The sequence below is a fragment of the Pollicipes pollicipes genome, unplaced genomic scaffold (assembly GCF_011947565.3).
Source record: "Pollicipes pollicipes isolate AB1234 unplaced genomic scaffold, Ppol_2.1 Scaffold_3321;HRSCAF=3900_pilon_pilon_pilon, whole genome shotgun sequence".
Taxonomy (NCBI): Eukaryota; Metazoa; Arthropoda; class Thecostraca; order Pollicipedomorpha; family Pollicipedidae; genus Pollicipes; species Pollicipes pollicipes.
The window spans coordinates 253,032-266,051 of record NW_023596267.1 but is presented as its reverse complement, the minus strand read 5'-3'; the positions used below and the strand labels follow the sequence as shown (position 1 = coordinate 266,051).

The 13,020-nt window shown below is 52.7% G+C and overlaps 1 protein-coding gene and 1 pseudogene across 1 annotated transcript; one reads left to right on the top strand and one right to left on the bottom strand.

Annotated features, from left to right (window-relative positions):
* Positions 1–2,964: 2,964 nt before the first annotated feature.
* Positions 2,965–9,956, top strand: LOC119091158 (cytosolic Fe-S cluster assembly factor nubp1-like; annotated as a pseudogene).
* A 1,530-nt stretch (positions 9,957–11,486) lies between these two features.
* On the bottom strand, positions 11,487–12,917 carry LOC119091157 (oxidoreductase-like domain-containing protein 1). Its single transcript, XM_037213818.1, has 2 exons — positions 12,910–12,917; positions 11,487–11,778 (listed from the first exon to the last, which is right to left on the bottom strand). The coding sequence occupies exons 1-2, from the start codon at positions 12,915–12,917 to the stop codon at positions 11,487–11,489; spliced, it is 300 nt and encodes a 99-aa protein (XP_037069713.1).
* Positions 12,918–13,020: the final 103 nt, after the last annotated feature.

The following is a 13,020-nucleotide window of genomic DNA, read 5'->3' as shown; positions in this document are numbered from 1 at the left end:
TCGAGCTCGCCGCCTGCCGTTGCTGGCATCCGATAGTGTCCCTCCCACGAACGAAAGATGGGATCTGTCAATAGTCGGCGACCGAGTTGACTGGGAAGACGGCAGATCTGCCGAGGAGGGCTCGGTGCTATCTGATAGCAGGCGCTGCGCCACCATGCGCCTCGTAAATGTGTGGTGATTGATTGATTGCGTAATGTTTTGTACGTTATCGAGCGACTGTCCTTGTGTGCCGTGTTAATGATTGCGAATTACTGGCCAGTGTGGATTTAGTAAGTGATACAAAAAAATTGCAACGGAGTCATGCAGGCCCTGTGTGTTCACGGTCGGTTTGTTTCTCCGGTACTGCAGACGCCGTCGCCTGGGCTACCCGTCCCAGTATACATCACTTGACTATTGGTAGGGCTGCGGGTGGTTCGTCGACGTGGTGACGGTTACGGGGCGGTGTCTGTCGTGTTGAGTTTGCGGCCGGCCCGGTCCAGACTGACGCCCGCCTCCCCCGACAGTCGTTACGGGACCCGGACGGCAACCCGTACTCGCCGCTCGAGTACAGCCTGCAGCAGTCGGCAGACGGCAGCATCCTGCTGGTGCCGCGCAACGCCACCAGCGGCGCCACCGTCGAGCCCGACCCGTCCACCGGCGCGCGGCGCAAGCAGCGCGACCCGCAGAAGCCTGAGTGAGCGGCCAGCCCGCGCGCGCGCGCGCGCGAGCCGCGCGCCGCCCTACTGTGATCCTGCCCGGCCCGCGGGGGCGCCCGCGAGCCCAGGCCAGCGCAGCCCTCGCCCCGCGCCGCGCCGCTCCTGAACAGATCCCTATTCCCAAAGATGGTACAACACGTTTTTTAATGTTGCTCAAACCGGAGAAGGCGCCGTGGGCAACCTGTTGTTTTATTTGTGCGTGTGTCTTCGTGTTGTGAGGCATGGTGACCGGTGCCCGCCGCACTGCTATTGCTTGGGTGCCTTTGGCTTGTCTACACCACTCTGGGACGATTTACACGTACTTCTGTGGCCACACGCCAACCATCACTGCGCGTAGGTAACCGGAACTGAGTAGGTTTTAAAGGGCACGAAGTCAGCGTGGGTGCGTGGTCGCACGGTCGCGGACACCGGGCTGACCGTCGCCCACCGCGCGGCGCGGCACGCTCGCCGCACGGTCATACTCCACTGGAATTACCGGGCGAGGGCGGGACCGATAGTGGCTAGTTTCGTATATTTTGGAAGTCATTGACTAGAGATTCGTTCGTTAAACGTCATCGCCGACTATGAAGTGTTAATGTGTAAATGCGCTGTCCTCCACTTAGGCGACTGATGTCTAATAAACTAGTGGAAAAGAGCAGGCGTTTGGTACGTGATCGCCGGGCGTAGCACGTGGGGGTTCGGCCACCACGATGTGTGTGAGATGGTCCCGAGCAGCGGACCATGTGATTCTGTCTCAGAGCCAGTCTCTCGGCTGTGTCGAGACAAAGCTTGCGCGGCGTAAAGGGATGTTTGAGCTGTACTTGTGCTTCGATTTCGCGTCCATGTTTTCGTTCGCTTTCTTTCGTTTTCTATATGTGCGGCCACACTTGCCGAACACCAAACGGTGGACGTCTCTGAACGAGGCACGTGATCGCCGATCGAGATGATCGCCGAGTGAAGGAACCGAACGCCGTCGCGTGCACCGATGCGTCGACTGCCCGACGGCCTGTGCATTGCTCAAAGGCCGGCTCGCACGGGCTCAGGGCGTTTGCGAACTTAACGGATAACTGATCATCGAACATTGAAAATGCCAAGAGGCGCCGCAAACTGCGGCGCCCTTGTGAGTTATTTTCTTATTCATGGTCTTAATATCGTCCTTTTCAGATCTTACTCGTGTTGATAGTGGAACATGTGAGTTAGAGTTGGAGATAGCTGGATAGCTGGAAAATTTGGTTGACGATGGTAAGTAAGGTCGAGATAGGCCACAGGAAGCCTGTCTTGATGTTCCGAGCAAAATGCTTGCACTGTAAGCAAAGCGCATCGGCACGGGGTCGTTTTGGTAAATACGATGGGGAAGTGATAGGTTGTTGTATGGCTAAGTCCACCATACATCTGCGCTCGAACTATCCGCACCCGCAGATTTTGCGTGCATTCAGGGGGAGCGCCGGGTGCACGTGCCCTTGCCTTACCAAATTGTACATGTACTGATATGCAGTCGATGAATGGCGACAGTAGACAGTTGAGGTATCAGGTTGCGCTCCTTTAGGTTAAGACACAGTTAAGTCCGATGGTACCATTTGTCTAGCATGATGCAGATATTGTCTTCGATTAAGGACACAATTTATATTGCAAATGCAAGCTGACTTGATATCAACGAAACGTTGCACTGTGATTCCACGAGCGCCAGAGGCGAGCGCGGGCGCATAATGCACTCCTGCAAGCAGGGGTGCAGTTTTATGTTCAGTTGAGGGGGGCACAAGCCCTTTATTTCAGCAGCCCTCAAGTTTAAGAAGAAAGTGGGCGCATCCCGGGGATAACCCGTTCGATGGCGTCTTTAATCTAGGTTGTATCCAATTTCATCAATCAGCTCCCCCCGCCCCCAACTCATTTTGCGAAGGTACCCGCTCCCTGCAACCCCTCTGACTACATCACTGGCTCTAGCCGCTGGGCCGCGGTACGCCAGTTGTGCTGACGCACGCTGACGCAGCGAACACCTTTCTTTCACGTCTGAGGCAAGTTTTTGACCTTACCTAGCAGCTATATAGAGCTACCAGATAGACGCTTGCATGTTCGTAGCACCCTGATTGGACATTGTTAGTGAATTCACCAATGATATTTCATAATGTGAAAATATTAGCCAATCACAGAACTGGTATGAAATCTTGCCGCTAACACCTCTTTGAGAACACAGTCCGTAGTGGGTACTTCTGTTGCGGGGTGTTGTGCGAGTGGTCGGGAGTTGGTTTCATTGGTGTCGAGAGGTATTTGGTGTTATCATTTCGCGACAGGGAAGGAAGTGAAGATGTCAGACGTTCCAGAGAACGCTCCAGAACGTGAGTGATCTGCCTATGCATTTGTAAGAGGCTGAAAATATTGGCAGGTTTCGGTCCAGGCGCGCCACGAATGCTCCATTGTATGTTTGCTTCCAAACGTTCGTGCGGCGTGCTCAACGATACAGCTGAGTCGCATTGCAGCTGAGGCGCATGAGAGAAGGGGCGGGAGACCCTGTGCATAAAGGTTCCCTGTTCCAAGAAACCCAACAGTTATCAGTGGTGTGAGCTATCAGCAAATCTGTGCATTTGGTAGGATTGTGCAAGTCATGGATCCTGAAACAGCAAAACTTCTGTTTGAGGGGGGAGCAACAGTAGTGTTTTTAGATGTGCCTCAAAACACAGAGGTTGGCATTGACATGAATGTTTGGAGAACTGGAGAAAGATTCAAGGGTTTGAAGATGATACCTCCTGGGTTTCACATGTTGCATTACAGTGCAGTTGGCAAGAGGGTGTACCTGCACCAAGGACAAGCTCATTTCACATGTTCAGGGAGAGAGAAGTCTTGTTCGTAAGTGGGATCCATCCTCAGAAACTTTGGTGGAGACATCTGACAGTGATGAGGATCAAATCAAAGCAACAAAAGAGAATTGGACAGGTTCTTAGGAGCTTTTCCCTATGAAACTTGGAAGCAGTGGTACTCCCTGACATCACATGTTTATGAAGATCTGATCCAAAAAGTGAATCCGCTGTCAGGGACATTGTGCTCAGCATCAGAGCTAGAGCCAGATGATGAAGAGGAAATGGAGGCTGGTGGGGTGGTGTCATGTCTGAGGAAAAGATGCTGCCCAAAATGCATGTTAGGCATGGCACTGAGTTGAGATTTACTCAGCTTCCATCAGTTCAGTGTCTAGAAGATGCATCTCCAGAGTTCAAGACCAAGTACTCACTGGACTCCTCACAAAAGCTTGAGAGTATGCTTGAGGTGGTTCCAAGTCCAGACCACCTTCTGGGGGAGCTGCAGGTAGCCTTTGTAGCATTCCTGGTTGGTCATGTGTATGACTCTTTTGAACATTGGAAGAGGCTGGTCCACATGTTCTGCACATGTGATGAGGCACTGGGAAGTACCCAGACCTTTTCCTCAAGCTGCTTTCATGTTTGCATTATCAGATACAGGAGGTGCCAGAGGACTTTTCACAGACATCATGTCTAGGGAGAATTTCCTGGTGCATACTCTGCACACCCTGTTCTCTAACCTGGAGGATGAGAACATACCACAGACTCTGAAGCAGAGGGTGTTCTGTTCAAAACTCACCTCATCAAGAAGTTCAAGTGGGACTTCAGTGAAGAACCAGAGGATTTTGCACCAACCATTGTTGAAACTGAGTGATCACACATATGTCCATGTGATTGTGTGTCTATGATCACACATCTAACAAGGTCTCTGTGATGGACTCACAATGTGGTTTTAGTTCATGGCACTTCAGATGTGATTCATTTTGCTTTACATGTGACCTATAATGTAATAACTAAAATGTGTCATGGAGAAACTAGCTCAAAACTTAGATGAGCGGTTGTGTGATAGGGCAGGACTTGTGCATGGAAAGTTGTTTGCAAATTTTCTATAAAATGCCTTTGCCTGATCATAATAAACTGTCATGCATTGGTGGATGATTTTGCCTGCTTGTCCCATCACTTTCCTTCTGGTCTTTCTTAGACATGTAAGGAAGATGTAGTGTGTATGTTGTGCTTCTTGGCAACCAGTGAGGTGGTGGTTCAGCTGTGGTGACAATACAATTGCTGAGGCAGATTCCTGACACCAGTTTTGTTTTATTTGTGTAGCAGAAACAACTGGAAGGAAATGATCTATAATATGTGGTGCATTGTCATGTAAGCTGTAGCATTAACATGCTACCATGCAAGTGTGGCACAAAATGTTAATGTTTGCCATGGTGTAAATTTGGTAACACACACATGGGATATTAACATACCTGTAGAGAGGCAATGAATATGCTGTTTGCCTGAATGGGGTGGGGATGGAGGGAGCAATGGCCATTTTTGATTATTTCCTCTCCATCAATATGCATAGCCTCAATGTTACATTTTCATAAAGTTTGTGGTTCATTCCCCCTTATGCTACCAGTTCCAGTGCCCCTGTGGCCATATGGCATGATAATAAGTTCTCTACATTGCTTGTTTATGTACTTTTGGGCCTGCTGCATGCCGACCAGTGCACAATGGTATTGACATAGGGACAGAAAATGGATTGTGGTGGTCACCACTAATTTTGCAGTACCCTCTGCAGTGCTCTGCCTTCAGCATTGCTGTCATCTAATGCCAGCGCTACTTTTCTACAACACAACAGTACACCTGCAGTCATTCTCCCATATTTAACTATGCATGCTTGACATCTAAGTGGTTAGGGGCTGGTTATGTCATGTGAGTGTTACCTGAGGGGACTATGGTCTGGATGTTGCTTCTGCAGATATATGTGTAAACTAAATGTTCATGTTTTGCAGTATTTTCAATATTCCCCTCCATTGTCATAGCCTGAGTGGGCACTCCATGACCAGATGGGCTCAGTGACAGAAAGCCCTGTAAGTGATCAGTCAAGCAAGCACTGGATGGTGTCTGTTTATGGCACACGTGATCTCCGTGCAGACAGCCCCTGAGGAACTGCAGACCCTCCCCCTGTAGAGCTGTGGGTGACCCAGCGCCTGTCCACCGCAGACTGCCCGGGCACTACGAGTGAGGACGCTGGCAAGGCCTCCTCGTGCGCCGGCTGTCCGAACCAGCAGATCTGCGCCTCCGGACAGGCGCGCGCTCCCGACCCCGGTAGGTCACGTAAGCTCTGAAGCGCTCGGTACTCCGCTGCGGCTCATTACCAGGTGTGTCGGAACATCCGTCCCGCACCGTGTCACGTCGCGATGGCTTCCGCGGACGGCTCACCGAAATGGCCTGATGGCATCCTCTCAAACCACGCATCGTGTGGATGTGCCGGGTAGTGCGTTTCTAGGGTGAAGAACGCGGAATTGATCTGCGAAGCTTCCGCAGAACGTTGAAATGGACGCTATGTAAAGGAATAGTTTTAGCGTCTTAACTGTGTTATCATCAGTAGAGCACATCAGTTTGCTGTTAATGCCGGCCGTGTCAGAATTGTTAGCATATGTGATATACGTACGACAGCATGAGTAAATTTTCACGACGTTGGTTAGATTTGCACTCATTTAGTTTCTTCTTTCCATGTAGCCACTTGCAATATCTGCAGTACACCTTGCTTGTGTTTTCAACAGACATTGGAAAGATCGAAGAGCGTTTGTCATGTGTGAAACACAAGATCCTCGTGCTGTCCGGAAAAGGTGGAGTTGGAAAGTCAACAGTTTCATCTATGCTCAGCAGAACACTATCCATGGATGTGAATAAAAGCGTAAGTCGCTCAATGGAGGTCCATGTTTGCAGGACATCGCACCAGCTGCTTTTTTGTGGGTTGGAAAAGTTGAGAGTTGAGAGAAGTCAGAGCTTTTGTCCGTCAGTTTACTTTTTCCATTTGTTCTCCATTTCGATATTCTCGTCTATTAACGCTTTGGTCATTTCTTGCCGCGATGTTTGCTCATTTCTGGCCACCGGCCTTGCTCATTTCCTAGCCGCGAGATTTTCACCTGGCGATTTCATACTGACTCAGTTGTCCCTGAAAATTACTGTGTCCAAATTCCCGTATCTCCTTAATTCCTCTTTGAACTCAACTACCCTGGCTGTGCGTAGCCCCGCGTGCCGTCGGTTCTCGAGTGCGCCCCCGAGCGCGCGGTGCCGAGCGGCGCGCGGCCGCTGCCTCTGAGCTGGGTCCTCCGCGATAGGTGGCGCTGGGACATCGACATCTGCGGCCCGTCGGTGCCCCGCATCATGGGCCTGGGAGGGCGAGAACGTGCACCACTCGGGCTCCGGATGGTCGCCTGTCTTCGTAAAGGTCAGATCGGCGTGGCCGGCTGGGCGATGAGTGGACCCGCACATGAATTAGTGTGTGGAGCACTTTGTTTTGGCAAGAATGGTGTTGTCCTTCTTGCTGTTGACGTCGTTCGATAGCGCAATGAAGGTCCCAGAGTGGCGTTGACGGCAAGGCCGTAAGTTGTGTACGTTCTGATTCTGGCGTGATGCAGGAAGAGTTACGATTTGCTCTACATGAGGACGACGGAGACGGACCCAAGTCATCGTCGTGACGTTTACAGTCCCGATAATGTGGTCATCGTTAACTGGCCTGGAGTGGGAGCCTTGCCATGGCCGCCTGCCAGCAGGAGGTCTCCGTCCATGATATCGCGATCCCCGGTACGATTACGCCGCCGCGGTGTCGGCCTGCTCCACGTGACGCGTGTCGCCGGCAGGATAACCTGGCCGTCATGTCGGTGGGCTTCCTGCTGGCCTCAGCCGGACGACGCGTCCATCTGGCGCGGCCCCAAGAAGAACGGCCTCATCAAGCAGTTCTTAGCGGGACGTCGATTGGGGCGACACCGATTACCTGATCGTGTGACAACGCCGCCGGGCACCTCGGACGAGCACCTGTCGGTGGTGCAGTACCTTCAGTCTAGGTGAGCAGTCCTGGGTTCCAGGCTCCCCCAGGACAGGGTCTGTACCGCCGAGCACCTCAGACGAACACCTGCTGGCAGGCTATCCCAGGTCAGGCGAGGCTCGTAGCCAACGCGGGTCGTGGAACCGATCGCAAAGGTGCACATTTTGTGCGGATATACTTCATGTCAAAGTTCTGCCTGCCTGTTGGGATCGGCTGATCAATGCGCGTTGAAAGGCCAATCATGCGAATGTCATCGAAATGAGTCGTCAGGTGTGTTCTCAGGAAGTGCTTAGATGTTGCTTGAATTACTTTAGTTATTAAATGAAATCTTCACATGGTCGCGCTTATCAGTGTTTTATGGATGCACGGCCTTGATCTGGAATTTCCCGTAATTTTGGTGACATTCTACCTGCTCCGTAATGCTGTTACAACCGCGTGCTCGCGGCGCTGCACTAACCTACGTTACGACTGACACAGTGGCATAGACGGCGCCATTATCGTGACGACACCGCAGGAGGTGGCGCTGCTCGACGTCAGGAAGGAGATCACCTTCTGCAGGAAGGTCGGCGTGCCTGTCCTCGGCGTGGTCGAGAACATGGCCGCCTTCGTCTGCCCCAAGTGCGAGGTTGGTGAACGCCGCCGACGCCCTCCGGGTATTCGTGGTGTCGGTGTGTGCGTGTTTTGCACGCAGACTCCTCGGCACGGGACTGCAGCATGCATTATACTGTGTGTGCTGAAGTATTGCCGTTTCCGAAAGCAGGCCGAAATAACATGATGAATTCAGCGTTCTTATGTTGACAGTTATTAAACCTTTATGTAGCAGGAGATACGGATTAGGCTGCGTTATGACGTTTCAGGTTGTACTCATGATCACAAGTGGGTCTCCTCGGTGTTCATGATCAATACTTGCACCGGTCACCAATATATTTACGCCTTGTTGACAGCCGCCGCTTTTTCCTGAGACGTAAAAACAGAGGTATTTCTCTGTTTACTCGACTGGGACTTTCGCAGCTGGATTTGTGTGGAACGGCATTTGAGGTGTGTGAGTGAACACTGCAGTAGATGCTTGACTTCGGACATGGCTGGCCACGGTGAGCTGCTAACCGCCAGACCGTCCTGACACGCATGAGCTGTGCGTCATGATGAGCTCGCTGGCTTTCAGACGACCACCAGAATCTTCCCACCGAGCACGGGAGGCGCCGAGAAGATGGCACGTGACATGGAGGTGCCGTACCTCGGCTCCATTCCCACTGGACCCCAGGTTAGCAGATAGCTCGCGACTTGCGAGTGCCGCACCTCCCCGTCAGTCGCATTAGACCGTAGGTGGGCATTACACCGCATTAGATTGTAGGTTAGCAGACGAGGCGTTCTGTGCAGGTACCTGCCTCAGCTCCATGCCACTGGAGCCGAGGTGAGGCACTAGGAGATAAGCAGAGAGCATGTCACTGCTTTGTTTCGGCTCCGGTTCACCCGCGGCCCAGGTGAGCAGATGGAACAGGACGTGCAGAGATGTCACACCGGCACCATCATGCGGGACACGTATGGGCGGAGCCATGGGTTGGCGCGGACTCGCGTGGCCCGCCTCCACCAGTGGTTCCCACCCAACCCCGAAGCACTTGTAGGCGATTTGAGCGGCACTTGAGCATGCGCTGGGCGGCGCGCGGCTGGTGTGTCGTGCGTTTCGGTGGGGTGCAGCACTGAGGTGTCCCGGTGGGACGTGTGTCTCAGTAGGGCGCAGTGCTAAGGCTCGTCCCGGTGGGACGCAGCACTGAGGTGTCTCAGTAGGGCACAGCGCTGAGGTGTGTCCCAGTGGGGCGCAGCACTGAGGTGTCTCGGTGGGGCGCAGTACTGAGGTGTCTCGGTGGGGCGTGTGTCTCAGTAGGGCGCAGCGCTGAGGTGTGTCTCGGTGGGGCGCAGCGCTGAGACGTGTTTCAGTGGGGGCGTGCGTCTCAGTAGGGCGCAGCGCTGAGGTGTGTCTCGGTGGGGCGGCAGCGCTGAGACGTTTCAGTGGGGCGTGCGTCTCAGTAGGCACAGCGCTGAGGTGTGGTCCAGTGGGGCGCAGCGCTGAGACGTGTTTCGGTGGGGCGTGCGTCTCAGTAGGGCACAGCGCTGAGGTGTGTCCCAGTGGGGCGCAGCGCTGAGGTGTGTCTCGGGTAGGGCGCAGCGCTGAGGTGTGTCCCAGTAGGGCGCAGCGCTGAGGTGTGTCTCGGTAGGGCGCAGCACTGAGGTGTGTCCCCGGTAGGGCGCAGCGCTGAGGTGTGTCTCAGTAGGGCGTAGCGCTGAGGTGGTGTCCCAGTAGGGCGCAGCGCTGAGGTGTATCCCCAGTAGGGCGCAGCGCTGAGGGTGTCTCGGTGGGGCGCAGCGCTGTAGATACGTCTTGCCGGGCAGGGTGGCGCGCAGCTGCGACGAGGGCCTCGACCTGGCCGAGGAGCCGACCAGCACCACACGGCGAACGTCGACATCGCGTCCAGTGAGTGCCAGAGCCCAATGGGCAACGGGGCAGTCATGTGTTACGCTACGCATGGGAGAGGGGGTAATAATGGAGCGTAATCGAAGCGTAACAAGGGGTAGGGGATTTGGACAGCGTAGCGTTGCGCCTCATGTATGGTGGTAAACAATGCTCAAGTATTTTTGTGGCGTTTCAACACTTGGATACCGTTGGCCTCCTCTCGTGACAACGAATACGTCTGCCTTTATGTTGCAACTCCAGCTCAACTACGGGCTAACCGACAGTACCTTTTTGGGATCGTTACGCTTTGCCATAGCCTAACCAAGGAGGGCTTTTCGTTCAACGCAGCCAGTTCGTAACTGGGTCGGGGGGGGGGGGGGGAAGTGTGCAACATTAATTTATGGGCGGAGACGCCACGGACGGACATGCGATCTTTCACGTCTCAAGGAAGGGGGCAATAACGAGGGGCGTGGTGTGGCATGTTCCTGTCCCCTCCTGTTGCTGTCCTGCTCGAGTACCCGTCTGTGAGTGTGTTGGGCTGATTGTTGCATGGTGAAGTAGTTTAAAATTATCATCATTGCCAGGACCAACGCCGCAGTACGTCCTAAAGAAGCAAAGTATAGTCAGTCAAGTCAGTAGAGATAAGCACTGCGTGGATCTGGCGACCTGACGGCACCGTCCTTCCATTTGCAGGAATCCTGGATGCCTGCGAGGGAATGGTTAAGGAGCGGAGCGACATGGAGACGGCGTAGTCGCGTTTGCCAGCGGTGTTGTTTCATTGTATTCCAAATGGATCGGTTACATTATACCCAGGATGAACGAGGCTATTATGGCACTCATGTAGCGTCTAGTGACCATCGTGACACTCCTTGGGTTGAGACCAGATGGGTCGAACTATCCTCCGAATGGTTTGTGTGGGAGTTCAAGAGAAGTCGGAACGGCGACAGCTCCTCCGTAGTACTGTTCAGGTCGTGGTAGACTAGCCCACCAGAGCCCTGTATCGTGCGTGCCATAAGCAGACACATGTCTAAGGACTCGACCCTTGGCTGCTTGTCGCCTGTCGGCTGGATGTGGTTGGATACGGCAGTCTTCCGAGAAGGAAAGCGGATGATTACTCTGTTAAATATATTAAATAATGTCTCACCGGTATGTCACAGGTACAGATAGTATTATTTTAAATACACTCACTCCACTCTGGACTGCGGTGTCTCATGCGCAACCGCGCACGTTCACCGTCGTGTATGAGATAATGGAACGGCCACTGAGGACTACCTGCCAGCATCTAATACTAACGACGCAAGCCAACAATCCACCATATAACCATAGCCTTGAAGCATGAAAGACTAGAATGCGTCACAACACCAACCCATTAAAATTCCCTCTGCCGATCCATCTCATTGCACGCTAAGGCGCCTCACCGAAACGCCACGACGTCGCAGTAGGCGAGATGGCGCCTCCATCGTCTTCAGTGGCGCCTTCTCCCCGCGGGGGCCTTTTGCGCCGCCCAGTGCGCGCCCCGCTCGGAACGGTCGTCACCGGGTGCGGAGCTCCAGCAGCAGGAAGGCCTTAAGACTGGGGTCGGTCACATTAGCCTCGATGGCGCGCCGGCCGGCCTCGCCGCCGTCGCGGTAGTGCGCCGCCAGTCGCTCGGCGTACTCGATCCAGACGCAGTTGGCACAGCCGGACATGCAGCAGATGGTGGGTTGCTCTGGCGGCGGCGCGTCCACCGCCTCCGCCAGCGCCGACAGGTTCTCCAGCAGCTTCACACTCTCGCCAGAGGACGACTCGCCGTCAGAGGAGGTGGCAACGTCGGAATCGCCGGAGCTGTCCGAGGGAGACGCGACAGGGGATGGTGCACTGCTTTTTGGAGTGAGTGGTGATGGTGATGTAGATGTATTACAGGGTGGACCATGTCTGGTGAAATATTTCTTATCTGAGAGGCTGATTTGGCCTGGAGACACAATAGGTATGGATTGAGTACAAATTGTGGGGACCCTTGTTGAGAACAACCAATTTTTTCTCACTAAGCATCTCAATGGCAATGCCATTCTATTCTTTGGAGGGTTACTTAGCAAATGTACCAGGATAAATGAATAGCACAGCATGCAAATGAAATGCAGCTATGACAAAATTACTTTTGTGGTATGATTGACTTGATGATGATGATGATGCATCCTTACTGGTGGGTTCCAGAAACACCTGGAAGCACATAACAACATTTTACCTTGCAGTGTAACATGACAGTATTCAGGGAAAGTTGAAAGTTAAATCCATGAACAAAAATGACTTCCTTAATTCACAGCTTGCATGTACACTGGGTTGGTCAGAATGGTGTTCTTGCTCACAACAATGTCTTCATTTCAATTTGATCAAATTCACACACATTTCAATGCAAAATTACAGGGGAATTAGTTGCAAAGCTTAACATCATAGTATGTAATCTGTCTGGCATTGCATGTGCATATGTCTTTAAGAACTTGACATTCTTCATTGGACGGTCTATGGGGGAGCTTTTTAATATGTCATGTGTAATCAGGGGCCTGATAAGGGAAAATCATTCCTCTATTCACAGTTAGGAAGCTATTCTATTCACAGTCAGAGAAAGGTAGCTATACAGGCTAGAGCACTTTAAAACAAGTGGTAGGAATGAAAGGGAGGATGTTCTTTAAGTGTATGCCTGTTGCTGTGCATATGCAGAATTTCACAAACAGAAATCAACATATTTCATTGAGAAATATACCAGTGCACCAAGCACATGCAGACCCTGTTGGATGGGGCAAAAGTTGCAAAGACAGTTACACGGCACCTTTCCAACAATATTTGTCCACCTGGCGAACAAGCTTCAAAGCGCAACCGATTACGAGTTCGCAGCGACCCACCTGCTAAACCCGGGCTCGCTCTTTTGAAAAAAACTGCGCAATTCACAAATCCCTTGTATGGATTATAAGCACTGACCCTTCCATCCAACCCCACATGCACCGCATAGAGCCTCGCTGCACTCACCACGAGCGTCACCACACTTTTTTGCGATAAAGCAGCAATCGCCTCTTCTGCAGCATAGCTGCC